Source organism: Equus quagga, chromosome 3, assembly GCF_021613505.1.
Source record: "Equus quagga isolate Etosha38 chromosome 3, UCLA_HA_Equagga_1.0, whole genome shotgun sequence".
NCBI classification, from domain to species: Eukaryota; Metazoa; Chordata; class Mammalia; order Perissodactyla; family Equidae; genus Equus; species Equus quagga.
Genome location: NC_060269.1, coordinates 90,664,883 through 90,683,536, shown reverse-complemented (window position 1 = coordinate 90,683,536; position 18,654 = coordinate 90,664,883). Strand labels below are relative to the sequence as shown.

Below are 18,654 nucleotides of genomic sequence, written 5' to 3'. Positions count from 1 at the left end.
TTATTATGTGCTAGGCATTATGTTTGAAAAACTATCAGAAAAACTATCAAAAAAGTATCAGAAATCTAGGATGAAGAAAAGGTTTTCATTTGCTTTTCCCAGGCACTCACGGCCTCTTTCCTTTCCAGGACCATCTTAATCTAAATTCTGACATTGAGGTTCCCTTAACTGCCCAGGTGAGGAAACTGGGACGTCTTTTTTCTTGAGAATATAGCCCCTTGGAAGCCCTTTGTTTAACAGAGTAATTGGACTATCAGAATCTCCACCTGGGGTTGACCTAGGCTTTTGACTTCTGTGCCCTTTGTCCGGTAAGGCCATCACACCCAGCTTTGAGTGCTAGGCTTACTTTTCTAGGTTTTGACCTTCTCTTAGATTTTAGCCAGGTGAATTTCTCATTATCTTTTTAGCTCTTTCAGTTCTTTCAAGATTTTTAAAAATATTTCATCCTGCTTGTCTTCAGAAGGATTGGTTTGAACTACTTAGGCCATAGTTGCTTGAAAGCAGAAGCAAGTAAATACTTTTTGAAAAATTATATACCTTTTATCTTAGGTAGGTATACATATGTGCACCTGAGTACATACTCTTACACTATATGTAGGACTGTGCTAATGCATGGGGATGTGAATAGGTAATGCTAAATAAACAAAGAAGAGGATTGTGACCTTAGGAGCAGTCTACGGAGTAATTCTGAGAACATTTGACATCATGTAATGCTTTTTTCCTTTCTCATGGCGACAAATGGAGTTAATTAACTGTGACCATTGTTATTAATCAAGTTATACTAAGAGTTTGCATGCTTTTCCCAAAGGAATTGTCAAGAGAACAGTAATCAACGTCTGTGTATTTCCTGGTTAAGAGCGTCTGTTTGATTGTTTCTTTTAAAGGCAGAGAGATAAATTTGCCCCTTGGTATCCTTAATGAAGTATGAGAATGATTTCATTTCAAGCAGCAAATATTTACACCCAAGAGAATTTTAAAAGATTCAGATTTTTAAAAAAACTCTAGCCCATAGTACTGTGGATCTTGGATCTTGGCTGTGGCTCAATGGCAAATCTCTGTACCTGCCACCAACACCAAGAAGATCCTCCTCTCTTGGGATCCAAGATATGGAGAAAAAAAAAATCCCATCACCAGCCCAGAATTGGAAGTGGAGTGGTACACCTGAATTTGTCATTGTTTTGGGTGGGGAATAGAGGGAAAATAAAAGTCCCCCCGCCCTTTTTTTTTCCCCTGAGGAAGATTAGCCCTGAGCTAACATCTGCGCCAATCTTACTCCACTTTTTTTGTATGTGGGTTGATGCCACAGTATGGCTGATGATGGGTGTAGGTCCACACCTGGTATCCCAACCCATGAACCCAGGCCACTGAAGCAGAGCATGCTGAACTTCACCACCACCCCATGGGACTGGCCCCTGGTTTTGTGTTGTTCTTTTTTGGCTGAGGAAGTTTCGCTCTGAGCTAACATCTACTGCCAATCTTCCTCTTTTTATATGTGAGCTGCTGCCACAGCATGGCCACTGACAGTGGTGTAAGTCTGTGCTAGCGAACTGAACCCTGGTCCCCAAAGCAGAGCGTGCTGAACTTAACCACTAGGCCACCAGGGCTAGCTCTAAAAGGCCTTTTGTTAATGTCTATATCATAGTGGTCCAAAACAGCATGCTAATAGCAATTGAAATAATTTTAATTAAGTAAATAAGGGAAGACCTATGCCACAGTTGGAGTTATTCTTAGTTTTGACAGGCTTTAAATCCTATGTTTACATGGACTATAGCTAAAGAATAAATATATGAAAAAATAGAAGTATGTATTTTAAATGAGATCAAAGGTGTAATGTGGGGGGGGGTCTTTTTATTTCTGAAGTTGTTCAACTGCATCATCTTTAAAAATTGTAATTGTGTCCATACTTTGTTTTAAAGTATTTTTTTCCAGATTGTGAAAGTAATGCATACTCAAAAATGCCTTTTATTTTTCCTTATCTTCAGTGATGTGGTTAAGTGCAGTTCTAAAGTCCTAGAAAGTAGTAATGAAAATTCTTGGATTTATTTTCAGTATTTTAAAAGTCTGATAGAAATCACCTATTAAAAAATCTGCACAAGCTAACAAAAATAGTTTCTCTGAATTTAGATGGCATTATAACTTGGTGATATGATGTTGATTATCACACTCTAGAAGTTCTGATAGCTATATGCCTGTCATTAATAGAAATGTCATTACATAACGAGAACAACATATTTGAAAAGTAAAGCCATTCAAAACATAAAGTCCTTGGGGAGAAATATTTAAAGGGTTTCCTGGTAATAAAAAATTTTGGAACTACCCTAAAATACCACTTAGACCCTACTATCACACCCTCCTTTCATCCGTCTGCTTGCATTGTCTATGAAAAACCTCTATGTCCCAAATATCTCATGGTTCAAGAGCAACCTACATACTCATGGTCAATTCCATAACACTGATCTCTCATGGGAACGATTTAGTTGCTCCAGATTACCCAGGCTCGTTTCATCAGAGGCACAAGAATGAATCAATTGTAATAAAATCCTTCTTTCCTGCAAAAGATCTCAGCAGTCACAAAATAACTGTGTTGAAGACTGCTAACCAATCTTAACGATTAAAGATCACTTCCAGGGACCGGCCCGGTGGCTAAGTGGTTAAGTTCATGCACTTTGCTTCAGCGGCCCAGGGTTTTGCTGGTTCAGATGCTGGGCGCAGACATGGCACCGCTCCTCAGGCCATGATGAGGCAGCGTCCCACATGCCAACTACAAGGATCCACAACTAGAATATACAACTATGTACTGTGGAGATTTGAGGAGAAAAAGGAAAAAAAAAATCAGGGCGAGGAGGACGTTTACCAAAAGAAAGATCACTCCCAGAAGTGACAAACGCTTCTGTTCAAAATCTAGGCCTCAGAGCAGCTTGGTGGTTTAGTAGCTTGACAGAAATTTAAGATTCCAAAACGTTATGAGTTTTTTTCAGTTAGCTAACTTCCGAAAAATCAGGAGATTAAAGTTTTGCATAGGGCCTTTTGCGGAGTTGGCCATTCCAGTCTTCCAATAAAACCATCATCCTATATGAGTGTTCACCAGCCAATACACAAACACCCAAGTAGAGAACATCTGAAGAAACTCCCTTGTGCTACCTCACCAATGAGAGCAAAAACTCAATGAACTTTAGACAGCTTGTTACCATAAAAACCAACGATTTCAAGAGCCTTTTAAACTAGATGGCTTTCAAATAAATCTGTGTAATTTCCTCGAAACTGTATTTAAAATAATTCTTCATGTATAAACATGAGCTTTTTTTTTGGTCTGAAGATAATTCAGTTTTGGTCAGATTCTCAAAAGATGACCATTTTTAACAGTATGAGCAACCTTGTCTGCAGGAGAGTGTTTCCCACTTATTTCTAACTTGTGCTGATCTTTCAGAAACCAAAATCTTATGCATTATTTGAAATTCAGATTGTAAGTAAAAAAGAATTATGTTGAATATTCTTCAAACTACACTTCAAACCCACCACCCTCTGAGATTATGATGCGCCTCCCCAAATGGGAGTACGCTCTTGAACAAGTACTGACAGAAATGTAAAATGGGAGATTAAACTGCCACTTAAAAGTAGTACAAATTAAGTCTTCAGAATGTTCAACATAGCCCTATAATCCGAAGAACACTGTATCCTTTCCTAGTTTACAAAAACCAGTGGTTGAGAAGTTAAAGGTGAGTTTTTTTGCTATTCGCCAAAACTTGCTAAAATTCCACATTCAATTCAACTATTTCAAAACAAAGAAAAGTATAAAACCCCAACCAAACCTACACAAACAGGCTATATTTTTATGGCAACATATTTTTGAATGATTTTATACAAAAGATAAAGTTGCATTGCTTTTGCTCAAAAAGTTGAGACCACAGTAAACAGCATTTTAGGTTGGAACATTTGAAAGGTTTTTACAGGTTTTTTCCTGATTTTAACACTACATCAATTTAAATGGTATACACATCCCCCCACACAATTTTCTGAACTAAAAATTGCAGTCTACATACGTGCAGTATTCTTGAACCACTTTTAATCACTGAAACTTAGCATCTTGTGGTTGACATCCTATCAAATCTTGGTAACAAGTGATGATCAATTTTTTCAGATGTCTTTGTATTAAAGTTTATGAAGATTAGCTAATGGCTCAGTCCCTGTCATCATTATGAAAACTAAGACGCATCAAAGAGAATGGAATAAAAGCTCTGCTTATCCATGTTAGTATCCCAAACTCTTAATATTCATAGTATTACAAACATAGCTATGAAACTATGGAATATTAACTTGTTAATCAATGAAATCTCTAAGAAAGTTTCTGTTAGGATGAGTACCACCACACAGAACTTGGTCATAACCATTCGGGAAGGGTATTTAACAAGATATACAGACTAGTAAATACTTGTCACTGGTACTTCAGAATTTCTACCCCTACTCCTTTAATTAACTTGTCGAATTACTTAGCTTATGAAGTACTTCAGAATAACACCTTGATCTTAACTTTATCAACCTTTCATCTGAGCACAAGTGCCTAGAGCAATTAGCCTTGGAAACGCATATTTCAAGTTGGCATTTATGGGGCCAACAGTCTGAGTTAAATCTAGAGTCCAAAGCCCCCTTGGGGAAAAAAACAAGCGCATTCTCACTCCCCCAAATCTTTGTAAAAGATCCGACAATAATCTCTAGATGCAGCATATTTCTTCAAAGTCGATATATATATCAAGACTTGATTGAAGTTTGATTTTGTTTAAAAAGCCTTTATTCATTTTGATCAGGGAAAGGACAATCTCAATGTCAACTTGTCACCCAATCATAAATTTGAACTTACAGGATTCACTGCTCTAAAGACACTGCACTTACTGACTTTGACAACTTAAAATGAAAATCTTCCTTCTGTTCCCTAAGGTTGCATGTTGCAATAAACAGAATTCCTTGCAATAGCCAACACTGGTACTTGGCCTAGGTGTAAGGTCAAATAGCAAAACAGGAGCAAAACAAGGCCAAGAGCATTTTAACTTGATAGCCCAGCAAATACAAACATCATTGGAACAAAGAAAGTTGCAGGCACCGAATAAAACAAAAAAAGGCAGGTTCATCAGCATAAAAAATTTACACTTGGTTGAGGGTGAGGTCAGCTACTCCGCATGTGTGCACACGAACACCCAATCCTAGTAGTTAACATGGAACTACAGAAACAAAACTTTTAACTTAAATCAAGTAACTACCACGGCATGTAAAACTCAAAGCTCAGATTTATCCAGGAAATCCTCAAAAAATCTAGAGCTGAAACTCTTTTTAATGCACCAGGAAGATCTGCTGTAACGACATGACTCAATCATACTTAGACTTGCATTAATAAATGTTGAAGATTTAAAGTATACCTTTCCCACTATTCCTTCCTATGTCTGAATACAGATTTGCTTAACTATTTAACTCATGCACTAACTGCATTAAAAATGATGAGATCTACTACCATGACTTTTTCTAAGAACTCATACTACATAAGTTAACACCCAATAACACAGCTTCCTAAGAACGCCCCAATAGAAAACATCTTGTTCAGTTTGGTGCTTGCTGTAACGTAATACGAACAGAACACAACTAATTTACTCAGCTACTACTGCCAATATCTTAACCTTTGCTCAAAGTTTAATAACCTCATACCTATCGGCCAAAACCCTTGTTACAATGTAACTACTTTTGATATTCTTAAACTGTAGCTCCTACCACACTTTGACAGTGCTTTTTCCCTGGGTATATCTGGACATTATTACCAAGAACAATCATGATTAGTCAAAGCTCTTTTTAGCAGACCACTAATGAAGTCAGAAGTATTTAGCAAATCATGACAAACAGCTTTCCAAAGACATGAAGAAAGCAAATTCTGTTCCATTCATAAAGAGCTACCAACATGCTTTCTGCCATTAAAAAGGCACTCTTCTCCAAAACATAACCCAGAAGACTTATGGTCTACTAAAAAGCTTCCACTAATCACAATGCTATGACTCTGTCACAGGGACTTCCATGACAAAGTTTCCAGATACACAGAAAGGAAACAACATTATTCAAAGGTATGGTGGAAGCCTCAGTTACGGTTAACAGGGAAATGGAGCCTTAGAGCACAGAATACATCTAACAAAAATGGGGAACAGGGTGACACTGTAGCTGGCTATTCAAAAAGGACCACAGTTTCTCCCTATGGACCAACAGTCCCTACAAAATAAACTGTGCCTTAATTATTGCTTATTTAAAATTACACTTTTACAGAGCTATTTAGTACCTGACACAGAAAAACAATCACATAAGGAAGCATTTATTTGAGGTTTAACATGAAATCATACAAATAAAATTTGTATAAACACAAATCCACATTGAGTCATAACACAGATAGCAAAGGACAAAGTAAAAACAAAGAAAACTAATTGGCAGCTATATACAGTTGGACACAGTTGTGCCTTGTACACTAGAAAGTCTTTTACAAAATAATCATCTTAGATCAACAGAAGACCAATCTTCAATGTCGTCCTGCAAGATGGGTTACTTTAGCAATCTCCTCCTAAAAACAAAAACAAAATAGCTATTAGATTTGTGCAACTCTTGACAAGCTTTCAAAGGTCCACTTTCATGAACTGTTTTAAGTCCTCACTTTATTCTTTTCTTCAATAATTAAAGATCACATGCATATTCATTGGCAAAATGCAGCTTGGGTAATTAATAAATTCACCCTGGAATTCCCAAATGGTATTTAATTTAAATCTATTTAGAAGAGAAACTGGGACTGCAACCTTCCCATATTCACAGGTTGAACTGTGCTAGATTAAGGTCTACTAGAAGCATCTCTAGTAAACCAGGTAAAATGCTATTACAAACATGAATTTCTAATAAGCTTATTATATTGCAAGAAAATGAAATGTTTTGTGCATATGATCTTTAATTTATATCCCAGATTTTAAAGTTCTTGTTTTGGTTTGTAGATTTCACTATTAGCTATAAAAAGAAAAAGCAAGCATTAAATCTTAAAGAATGAACACTTAAAATGAGGCTCCACAATTGAAATACAACACTAAACAGAAGACCAAAATGATTAAGCTGTAAAAAGGCATTTATGTACTTTAACTCCTGTAAAAAACCATTTAAGTTAAGTTTAGACACTTAATCTTCAAAAAGATTAAAAAAGAAGCCAAAGTCTGAAGTTTTCCACTTTAATCTTTACGCTGGTACATGAAGTTGGAAGAGACCATACCACAGGACAGCGTTTTCTGGTGTATGCCTTGCGCTCTGCCCGCAACGTGCGACCCCCAGAGATAGACGTGGTCAGGGTGACACACGGCCTGCAATGAAGTTCCCGCTGGCGGGTACAAACAAGGTATAATGTCAGAGTTAGAAGACAACATTCTTGTTTTCCTTAAGTTGTACCCATTTCAGTACTTTACCTGTTAATAGTTCTAAAAAAGTTTAATTATTCCTCTAGACCACCTGGTACACAAAGCAAACAGAAAAACTCTTAAGTTTTTCTGTAATACTAAAGAAAGTGAGATAAGACTTTAAAGTTAAAGATCTATAGACACTTTAGGCAAAACAGGCTCATAAAGCAATTAAGAAATGAACAATTTAGTAAAAACAGGCTACATAATATTTTGTTTTTACTTATTTTTCATTTGTCTATTGATCTTTAAATTAAATTAGACATTTCCACTGGTTTCTCGTACTCTTATACACACCTGTTTTCTCCAATGTCCTCCTTTAGTATGGCTGGTAATTGTTTTGGTGATTGCCACCCCCTCGAGATGCCTTGCCGTAAGTGCTCTGTTGGCCTATTTTGAAAAGACAAAAATTTGTATTTAGATAGTTTCTATGAAATGGTTTCATTATAAGTATATTTAAAAACTATTAAACGTGTTAAATTGTGCATGCCAAACATTAAACTAATCATATTTTAATAGCCATTATAAACTAATCATTATCACTTATTCTAGAACATTTATATCAAAGCCCCTGTATTAGTGTAACCATCCTATGACTATCAGATGCCTCAAAAATGTTAACTCTCAACACTTCAATAAATGGAAAACCCATACACACAAGCAATTTCAGAATGGGACTGTATTTTTAACACTGAATTTTAATACCATTGGGTTTATGAAATTAAGTTAAATATTCTTACCACTGTAGTCTGCATATCCCTGTCCATATCCATAGTTCCCATAGTTATACCCAGTATAATCATAGCCGCCATAGCCACTATAGTTTTGATCACCACCATAGGCACTATTGTAATTTCCATATCCTTGATCATAATAGTTATTAAATCCTTGGTTCCAGTTTTGGCCCTGACCTGAAACAATGCACAATGATCGTTAGGAAACAACTTCTGACCCCAATGCTAACATAAAATGACGCATTCCCGTCTCTCACCCTGCAAATCTTAAAAAGGCAGGACAGACATCCATAATGCTATCTGCTTGAAAAAACTATTTTTCTAGTTGTCATAAAAAAGGGGGCAGAAAGTCCAATTGTGCCAGTATCAAGCTTCCTAAATTTAAGAGAAAATCAGGACAAAGCTGAAGAGAGGTAGACTGTTTGGCTTTAAAACAAGGACTAATGCCCAAGAAAACCTATCACTCCATGGTGTATCATGTAATTTAAAATACATTTAATAGTATAATTTCCCCATCAGTGATGACACTGTCAGAGTGGCCATCCTCTGAAGAAGTGAAACCAGTCAACTCATTAAAAACAAAACCCCACCCACTAAGCTAAGCATTTTCCATGTTGGAAAAGTTTAAATTTGGATTTACTTTCTTATGGGCTTATTCATATTTGGCAGCTGACAGCTTAAACCATTGAGCCATTTCCCAAGCATTAAGTCTCACCTCGGCCACGACCCCTAGTACCACCTCGTCCACCAGCTGCAGCACCTCTTCCTCCTTTTTGTTGTTGCTGTTGCTGCCTATATACTTCTTTGGGCTGTGCAACTTTGATTTCACACTATAAACAAGTTTTGAAAGCAAGCAAAGAGAATGGTTACAGAAATTCTAATGTTAAGCCATTTTGTCCTTCTCAAAGCAGATTGAAAATTTCACACACACACACGCACACAAACTCCTTAAATTTTTCATTTAATATAATTAAAATGGCTTTACCTTCCCAGAACCAATTTGATGATATCTGCTTTCTAACAATTTCTTTACTGGCTCTTCATCTGTATATGTGATAAAACAAAATCCTCTTCTTTCATTTGTTTTTGTATCCATGGGAAGTTCAATATTTTCAATCTGAAATCAAGATGCACACTCAAGATCACCCAGTAACGGTAAAAAGCTACCAAAAGGTCTTAGAATGTCACAAGTCCTTTTCAAGCTTCAACTTGTTACTCTAATCAGATGACTTCTGTATAGAGACTGCTGCTTTATCATTACCATCAAACTAGAGTGATTTACCTGTGAAGCATTTAGAAGCGAAACCAAAACTTGCTTTATTTAATATCATTTCATATTGAACAGACACCAATAGTTATTAAGTCCAAACACTGACCATACCAAAGCATCCATGTTTTGGCCAAAATAAATTAGATATTGGTTTGCATTACAGCACAGAAGGCAATGATTAAGACGTGGTGATTGGAAGGGATCTGAGTGGTATTTTAATCCCATCCTCATCTGACATGTGAATTTGTTCTGTAAGAAGTGGGCCAGGGATGAATGTTATATAAACACATCAAATATAAAACACATGTAAATATAGAATCAGCGCACCTCTCCAAAGGCTCCAAAATATTCTTTAATTTGTTCTTCAGAAGTATCTGGGCTCAATCCACCCACAAAAACCTTTTTAGGGGGCTCCTTCCCTTTTAAAGCTTTGGCCCTTTTGGGGTCTATCAATTTGCCATCCAGTTTGTGTTCTTTCAGTTCCAAAACCTAGAAGACAGATTTATTTAAGCTGACAGCAATGTACAATCAAGCCCCTGAACAACACACAAAAAGTATACAAAAACAGCACAACGCAAAACACGTTCCTACCTTATCAACACTAGCAGCATCTTTGAAAAGCACAAATCCAAATCCTCTTGATCTTCCCGTGACTGGATCTGTTTTAATTGTGCAGTCTACAACTTCCCCAAATCGAGACAAATACTCAGTCAGATCTTTCTTGCTTGTATCCCAGCTCAAGCCTCCAATAAACATTTTACTAGAAATAAAAGTGTTTTTTTTTTTTAAAAAAGTTAGCAGTAGCCCAAAACGATTACTTCAGTTCTGGGATTAATGATGTTTACCTATGAACTAAGTACGGGGAAATTTACTTCTACGTACAGATAATTTAATACACGCTTAAAGATATACATAACCACAGACCACAAAAATCCCCAAATTCCATCAAGGTCACTTATGGAAAACAGTGGACAGCTTGCTCTCCACACTACACAATGCCAAGTTTAAACAAGGCCAACATGACACATTAACGATGATTTTAGGTTACAAAATCCAACTTCCTAAACCAACCCCTCACAACTTAGTTCCACCCTCTTCCTCAGCTGTCAAGCCAACGTTCCAACTAAACTCATCAGACCGCGTTCTGGGGATCTGGGACCCAGTTGTCTACTGGTTCCCAAGCCAAAACTTCCTTAAACTGTCCCCAGAAAAACTGCGCGGAGCACCAACACACACACAATGAAGAGGCGGCGGCAGCTGCAGCATGCGGCGCAGCCAGCCCGGCCCCTCCCCCTCGGGCCCCACGCGGCGCCTGCGCACTCGGGACACAGACGCCGCCGCCCTCCTCCTCCAACCCCTCCGCCCTTCCCCCACCTTCCGCCGGCCTCTCAGTCACCCCCTCCGTCTCCTACTTTCCTCTTCCCTCCAAGCCAGGGAAGCCCGGGGGGCACGCGGGGAGCGGACTCGGGGCAGGAATGGGGGCAGCGCGCGGCTCCCGAGGGACGAAAGGCGCGTGCGGCGCGCTGGGCAGAAGGGAGAAGCGTGCGGTACCCGTCATCCTGCTGATTCTTGCTCGCGTTGATCTTGGACCCCTCTGCGAACTCCTCTATGTTGCTGTACTCGTTCATGTCCTCCATGGCGGCGGAGCTGTCGGTCGGAGGGTGCTGGCGCGCAGTCCGAGTCGCGGCGGCAGCGGCGGCGGAGCGTTGTATGGAGCCGGATTTAAAATGGCGGCGGAAGAGATCCGGGCGCCGCCTGCGCCCTCCCTTTATAGCCGCCCCGCCCGCCAATCGGGAGGGCTGCTGGGCGGTGACGTGGCGCTGGGCTCGGCGCGCCCCCTGCCGGGCAGCGCTGGGAGCGAGCGAAGGGAGGAGCGGGGCGAGCTGCCGCGGCGCCCGCGGCCGCCAATGGGAGAGGCTGCGGGAGGCTAAAGTAGCGGGCGCGGAGGGGAACAATGGCGGCGGCACATGGGAAAGCCGGGGCGGGACCTCCATCGCGGCCCTCCCGGTGAGGAGCGACGTCGCGGGTGAGGGGCCGCGGGCTTGGGAGGAGAGAAGCGTCAGAAGAGAAAAACGAAAGGGCGAAAAGTCCTGGAGTCAAAAATCCCAAGCAGCGCCGTCACAGGGCCACAGTCCCTCTTGCCTTGAGCGCCTTTGTCTCTGGCGTCCGGTCCAGCCCACTCCTAGCCAAGAGCCGTCAACCCCGCCTTTTTCCGCCCTCGGTCCCCGAGTGCCGAGCTGCTGCGGCGGGAGCTGCTACCGATTAGCGCCGCGGCCGGGCCGCTCCGGAAAAAGGCGGACTGCGCCCGGCGCCGGCGGCGAGGCAGCGAGCGCGCCCGTCAGCCCGTCCGCCCGCCGCGCGCACGCGTGTTTTGTCCTCGAGCTGGCTGAAACCAGCCCAACAGGAAGCGGGCGCGCGGCGGCCCCTCCGGGCAGCGGCGTGGCCCGAGCGCCTCTTCCGCTACGACCGCCGGCGCGCAGGCCGAGGGGGCGCGGCGGGCCTGCCTTGCCGATGAGCCGGAACCGGGACCCGGCGCGGCCTCTTTTGCTGGCAGAGGGCGGGAGGGGGGCGCGGGCCCGGTCAGATTACTGTAAATATGCAAAGGCGGAGGCAGTGGGCGGGGAGGGGGTAGGTGCCGTAGAGGGCAAGGGGCACTCACATCCCCGGCGCGCCACTCGCGGGGCTCCCGTCTGCACGTGCCCCGGGCCTCTCCCGCTCGCTCAACCAGTCCGCGGAGAGCGCGCGCCCGAGCGACCGGCTCCCGCGTTCGCTCCTTTGTTCCCGCCCACGCGAGGCCCATTTTGACGGATCGGGTTCGAGGCCCTCTGGCTGCCAATCGGCGTCGGCGCCGCTGCCGTCGCCCTCCCCCTCGGATCCCTGCGCGGGCCGCCCCCTTCCCTGCCCACGTGGTCTCGGCCTCCTGCCCCGGCGGCTCGCCAGTTCCGGGCCCCGGTGCCGCCGCCGCCGCCGCCGCCCTCTCGGCTCCCAGGGGCGCGGAGGTGGTCTCCCTTCGCGCTTCGGGCCACGCGCGGTTTCCCGCTCCGAGATTGCCGCGGGGCTGTCGGAGGCCCCGGACGGTGCTGGGGCGCAGCCGGCGCCGCCCTCCGCGCTCCCTACCAGTAGGCCGATTCGGGTGGTCGCATCCGGTGGGGAAATGGTCGTGCTTTCGGTGCCCGCCGAAGTCACTGTGATCCTGTTAGATATCGAAGGTACCACAACCCCGATTGCTTTCGTGAAGGTGAGGGGCGGAAGGGAGCGGGGAACTTACTTGTGCTTAAAAACAATTAAAAAAAATTTTAAATATTGCCGACCTTGCACTAGAGACACAAGGCGTTGGAGAGGCGGTGTGGCTTTGCTGCCGCAGTGGCACGGGAGGAAGTCGAAGGGCTGCGGCGGGCTGCGGGGGTGCTTCTCGCTGCACCATCTTTGCCCCGCCCTTGGTTAGATACGGATGAGTGGGAAGGGACGGAGGTGGTGGCGAGAAGGGGCGGAGGATGGTGGGTCCGCCCGCGCGGGGCCAGGCGAGGTGGGCGCCCCCGCCGGGCTGGTGAGCGCCCGCTTTGTGCTGCGTGGGGCCTGGAGAGGCGGCGGCCGCGATTCCGGGGTCCTGGGGGGCTCCAGTCCCGCCAAATGGAAAGACTGAACTGTCAAGATGACTTTGAGGGCGCCGTGGTGTCTTGGGCGCTGACGGCTGCTCTTCGCCCCTTCCCGCTCCTGCCGTTCGTGGCCGAACTGCACCCTGTGTGTTGCTGGACTAGGCTCTGTGGCACACGGCGCTGATTGGTCAGGCTGTGGAAGAAACGTCTAGATTTCCTTCGTTTTTCTCAAAAAACCATGGGAGCTTGAAGCTCTTACCCAAAGCCCTCCTTCTGGGGTGTCACTGTTAACCAACATTTGTCTACACCTAATTCACAAGCTTACGACTTTGCGTTATATCAGGTTCTTTTTTTACACATATTCTATTCGTCAGTCAAAATAAGGAAATAGCAAATATTAGTATCATTTTTAAAGAATGTTTTGGGCCTGGTCTTTTTATATGACTTACAGAAGTTTAAGATGAAAGCATTGACCAGAAGGGCCTGCATACAAGAATAGTCGAGATATCGTTTACAAAGAAAGAAAAACCCATCTTCCAGCAAATTGAGCTTTTAAATTGTGTAAATTTAGTTTTATTTTTAAAAATTATCTGTGGGACCAGCCCCGGTGGTGTGGTGGTGTAGTGGTTACGTTCTGTGCATTGCACTTCCCTGGCGTGGTTCCGTTCCAGCGTGGACCCACACCACTTGTCTGTGTCTGTCAGTAGCCATGCTGTGGCAGCAGCTCACGTTAAAAAAAAAAAAAAAAAGGAAAAGCAAGACTGGCAACAGATGTTAGCTTAGGGTGAATCTTTCTCAGCAAAAAAATAAAAAATTGCTTGTGAAGAATGATTTTCTTGATATGGGTTATAATATAAAATCATTGTACACTTTTAGGACTCCAATATAACAACGACTTGAAAATTTTTTTAGAAGAATCACAATACCTTGACCACTTAGCACAGGTTCTTAAGAAATCCAGTTTGGCAGTTTTTTCAAATTTTTGATCACACCAGATGCCTCTGCAGAAATATTCAGGATCACGCAAATGCTCATAATTGAATTGACTTTCTTTTGCTTGTTGATTGTGACAGAATAACTGCTTTCTTGGAGTTCTCAGAGAAAAAAGGATTCCTCATCTTTGTGGTTTATAGTTTACAGCTCACTATCTCCATTCTGGCTTTCTCTCGCTTTCCATGTTCATCAGGAGACCAGGGCTAATGACAGGAAGGCAGTGTTGTGGTATATGGTATCTCCCATTCTTGGAAAGTTGATTTAGGGAATAAGATACCTCATGCGAATCAGCTTTGTTACAACACATGAGGTGCCTCTGCCTTCTTTCCCCCCTACTATGTCTTCTGCCAGATCATAGTATGAGCCACTTCTTAGAACCTTTGTTTATGGCGGACTTATTCTGAGATCTTTCTGAGAGTAAAAATGCCTTAGTGACCTACATAGATTTTTTTGAGGTTGACATTGATCTATAGGCAAATTAAAGGCAGGCTGCAAAACAATGATTTCAGGATCTTGTTTAAAATGATAGTTTCTTGTGCCTTGTCCTATAATTTATTATTATTTTATTAATATTGATTTTTAATCTATTGCTAATAATATTACTGATAATCTAATATTCTTATTAATTTGTTACACATTAATATGTCAAAACCGATGTTTCTGAAAGTATGTTCAGAAGAACATTAGGTCTGTGCATGTTTATAGCATCTATGCAAAAAAGATTTAATTATTAAATGCAGTTTTGGGAAGTGTTAGGCTATACGTGTTCATCTGGGTTTCTTTATTGCACAACTTCTCAGAGCCTTTATATCATACACACACACACGTGCTTTGTGAGTCTTCAAGAGAAAGGTATTTCACAAATTTGCTTGAACAAAAAAACTTTAAGCAGAGTATCTGAAGGACTAATCTTTTGAACACCTTTTAAAGTGATGCTAAATTACATCCTTCTGGAACCTCTGAGCATGGAGCTGGGAAGTGTGAGATGTTTATTCTACTTTGGGCTTTTTCGTTGCATTAGGTGTTGGAACATGTAGCCCTACTTCCTGTGGAATGATGGAAGGAAACAAACATTGGGACCGTACACATGTGACTTGTCTACTGGCTCATCCTGAGAAACTTTGCGCGATGTGTGCACTGTCTACATTTGACTGATAGGAAACTAAGGCTCTGAAAAAACTGAACAGTATGCCTGAGATTTGAACCCAGATTGTCTGACTCAGAAACTCTTACTTTTTCCATTATTGCGCTCGACCTCTGAAATGGGAAGCACAGTGCTTGTTTGTCATCTTTGGCTGCTGTGCGTGTTAAAATGACACAGTTGATAGGAAAGCACTTTAAGCCATACGAAGTACCATGAAAGTATATGGTAACAAATTTCAGTTTACACTTCATCTTGGTGATAGGTTTAGGAGTGATCTTTTGGAACCAGGATAACTAATAAGTAAATTGAGTCTTACTTTTTTGGGGATTTGGTTCTGCAGTCACTGTATACTGTGAAAATTGAGTATCGTCAGAAATTTGAGGGGCCGGCTCCATGGCCGAGTGGTTAAGGTCGCGCACTCCGCTGTGGCGGCCCAGGGTTCGGATCCTGGGCGCGGACATGGCACCGCTCGTCAGGCCATGATGAGGCGGCGTCCCACATCCCACAACTAGAGGGACGTGCAACTAAGATATACAACTGTGTACAGCAGGGGTTTGGGGAGATAAAGCAGAAAAAAAAAAGATTGGCAACAGTTGTTAGCCTAGGTGCCAATCTTTAAAAAAAAAAAAAAGAAGTAGTTTAGCATAGTGGTTAAGAACAAAAACTTTAAAAAAGAAAAAAAAAAGAAATTACCCTTGAAATACCCTGAGGAAGTCAGTCCTCTTTGAAGGCTAATTTCCATCTTTCAGTAAGTGTATGCGGTCATTTTTTCCTTTAGGGTTGAAACGTATCCCTGCTTTTTCCCTTGAGCACCAGAGGAAGTAGTTGGTTTGGGATTAGGTGATGTAAAAGAAAAGTATGTGTGTCAAGGGCCAGCCCTGTGGCACAGCCAAGTTCTCACGTTCCACTTCTGCGTCCCGAGGTTCACCGGTTCGTGTCCCAAGAGCGATCCTACGCACCGCTTGTCAAGCCATGCTTGTGACGTCAAGCCATGCTTGTGTCAGGCATCCCGCATGTAAAGTAGAGGAAGATGGGCATGGATGTTAGCTCAGGGCCAGTCTTCCTCAGCGAAAAGAGGAGGATTGGCAGTAGTTAGCTCAGGGCTAATCTTCCTCAAAAAAAAAAAAAAGGGAAAATGTGTGTCAAACATGAGCCTTACACTGAGCTCATACTGTAAGAGACACTGGGAAACTGAGACTGTCCCAGGGAACAGAACGTCTTCATTGAGTGGAATGGCAGACAGGTTGCCAGCACTGGTTCTGGTTATTTTTCCCCTTCCTTTTTTTTTCTGTCTGAGCACTTATAGTTGAATGTGTCTATGATGCAGCTTAACTATATAAGATAACAGTAAGGGTCCAGGATATGTTATAGGATTCCGTAGAGTCTTCCTAGTCTGGAAAATGATGTTCTCTGGACAGCCAACTGCTCTATCATGCCTCAGCCCTTAGGCTCCAGACAACAACAAAACAGTGGTTTCACTTACCAGCTATTATTTCTTATTTTCTCTGAGTCATAGAGTTGTCAACTTTCTAGAGCAGGAAGGGCTGCTAGCTAGGATCATCTAGTGAATGCTGCAGCTGGCTAATTAATTTCTCATATGGTCACTTGATGCCTGGAGGGATGTCCTGTGTGAGCATCATCACAACTTGTTGGGGCCAGAGCAGCGGTAGAGTCCAGTTTCCTTAGATGTCCCCGGTCAATCTGAGTCCTCCAAGCCATCAGCCCTGCCCCTCAGTGCGGGACACATGCCTCTGGAGTTTTTCAGGTACTGGCTCTGATCCTCTACAGTGGTGATCGCCTAACATTTTTTGGTTGTGTACACCATCAGCAGAATTGGAGCAGGCACTACCAATAAAATTTATAAATTGTGTATACAAACTATTGTACTATTAGTAAGTTATAAATTGCAACTTAAAGATGAGATTAAACTAGTATGTACACATGAATATTGTTTTATTCTTTTCCCCTACCCTATGGAATCTTGTCTGCCCCTAGGCTGTATGCACCCATAGAGCCACCACTTGATTTTTGTCCATGGTGAGGTAATATTTGTTTTCTGACCTTGGGCGCTGTATCATTCTGATGTTTTTAGTCTGTAAGCCTATGAAATAACACCATCACCAGTCCCTGTAGTTATTCTGTCAGGAACCTTCAGCTATTGTTTCTGAGTTTGGGGAAAATGATCTCTTCTTCCTGAAAATGCTCTTTAATTTGGTGGCTTTCCTCTTGTTACTTGTCGAGTCTGTACGTGAAACAACAGTTGCAGTAGTTATGTTTTATAAAGTCAATGCGAACCCTGTACTAGCAAATACTGAATCGTTGCCCCTATAGAAAACACTTGCTTAGGTTCCTGTGAGCCTCTGGGCACAAAATTTTCATAAACTGATCAATACATAACCTTGATTTATATGTGTTTCTGTTTGCTTTATTTAATAGATATTGTTGAGTTATTAACATTGAACTCATGGTCAATGGCACTGTAATTCAGGCTTTAACGAAGTTTGTCTAACACCTGTATTTTGTCCATAAGGCACGTTATAGCTTTCTTTTGCTTAGGAACACTAGACAGCACTTCAGTGCTTTGCTTGGGAGCCATTTTAAACTGCAAAACCACCAATAAAAAAAGCACAAAATGTGAAAAATGTGGCACTAAATAGACTCTGGAAAGGACACTTGTTTAAAATACGAGAGGTGAAATGAGAAGGAAAAGCGTCATGTTGCACTGGGAATGTGTACATACGGTGTTTCAAAATTTTTGCTACATGTACCTGTTCTCATGATTGGGAAAGCACAGCGAGTATTGATTTTGGGGTTACAAGTAAATTTTAGCGAGTAGGAGAATTTGCAGATATGTAATCTGCAAATAATGAGGATTGTTTGCATAGAGTAGTATTTACAAGGATAGGCTTGGAGACCGCGCAGGTCTGGATTAGCATTCTGGCTGCCTCCGTCTATGATTTACGGCAAGCTAGTTAATGTCTCTGAGTCTAGGTACATACTTCCTCAGCTGTACGGTGGGGATATCTACTTCATAAGGCTACTGTGAATGTTTAATGAATGCTTAGCCCTTGAAAAAACTATTAAATAAATGAATATACTTACATCAATATTTCATCCATCATCCCAACAAATTTTGTGGGAGTAGTGGGCGGGGGGCATGTTTTTCATTTACGCCTTAGGAAAACTTTTCATGTTTGAAAATAAAATATTTGTAATAATTAAGAAGCTTCCATTAACCAAAAGTATGAACCTGATTAGGATATTTGTCCCTAAAATCCATTAAGTGGGGCATGTGGGTACCCTTGCCAATGGCTCTTTATAGTTGTGCTTCTCAAACTTTAATGTGTATACAGATCATTGAGGGATCTTGCTAAACTGTAGTTTCTGATTCAGAGGACCTGGAACGGGACTCGAAGGTGGTTTTCTAACAGGTTCCCAGATGGTGCTGATGCTGCTGGTGCACAGG

General features: G+C 42.3%; 2 protein-coding genes across 3 annotated transcripts in view; one reads left to right on the top strand and one right to left on the bottom strand.

Moving 5' to 3' along the window:
• Window positions 1-6,319: 6,319 nt before the first annotated feature.
• HNRNPDL (heterogeneous nuclear ribonucleoprotein D like) lies at window positions 6,320-11,677 on the bottom strand. 2 transcript variants are annotated; one of them, XR_006887917.1, is made up of 9 exons: window positions 11,007-11,677; window positions 10,047-10,215; window positions 9,783-9,944; window positions 9,171-9,302; window positions 8,901-9,015; window positions 8,192-8,362; window positions 7,749-7,841; window positions 7,271-7,375; window positions 6,320-6,583 (listed from the first exon to the last, which is right to left on the bottom strand). XR_006887917.1 is itself a non-coding variant. In XM_046656173.1 (8 exons), exons 1-7 carry the CDS (start codon window positions 11,447-11,449, stop codon window positions 7,771-7,773), a joined length of 1,263 nt encoding a protein of 420 aa, XP_046512129.1. In that variant the 5' UTR covers window positions 11,450-11,674; the 3' UTR covers window positions 6,320-6,583; window positions 7,749-7,770. The 2 variants fall into 2 exon arrangements, 1 of the variants encoding a protein (XP_046512129.1); XM_046656173.1 differs by lacking the exon at window positions 7,271-7,375 and having other exon boundaries at window positions 11,007-11,674.
• Window positions 11,678-12,421: 744 nt separating this feature from the next.
• The window catches only part of ENOPH1 (enolase-phosphatase 1), a 32,100-nt gene continuing 25,867 nt past the window's right edge, over window positions 12,422-18,654 (top strand). Inside the window, exon 1 of the mRNA XM_046656174.1 lies at window positions 12,422-12,693. Coding sequence (XP_046512130.1) covers window positions 12,610-12,693 — 84 coding nt within the window. The 5' untranslated portion in view covers window positions 12,422-12,609. The remainder of the gene's footprint in view (window positions 12,694-18,654) is intronic.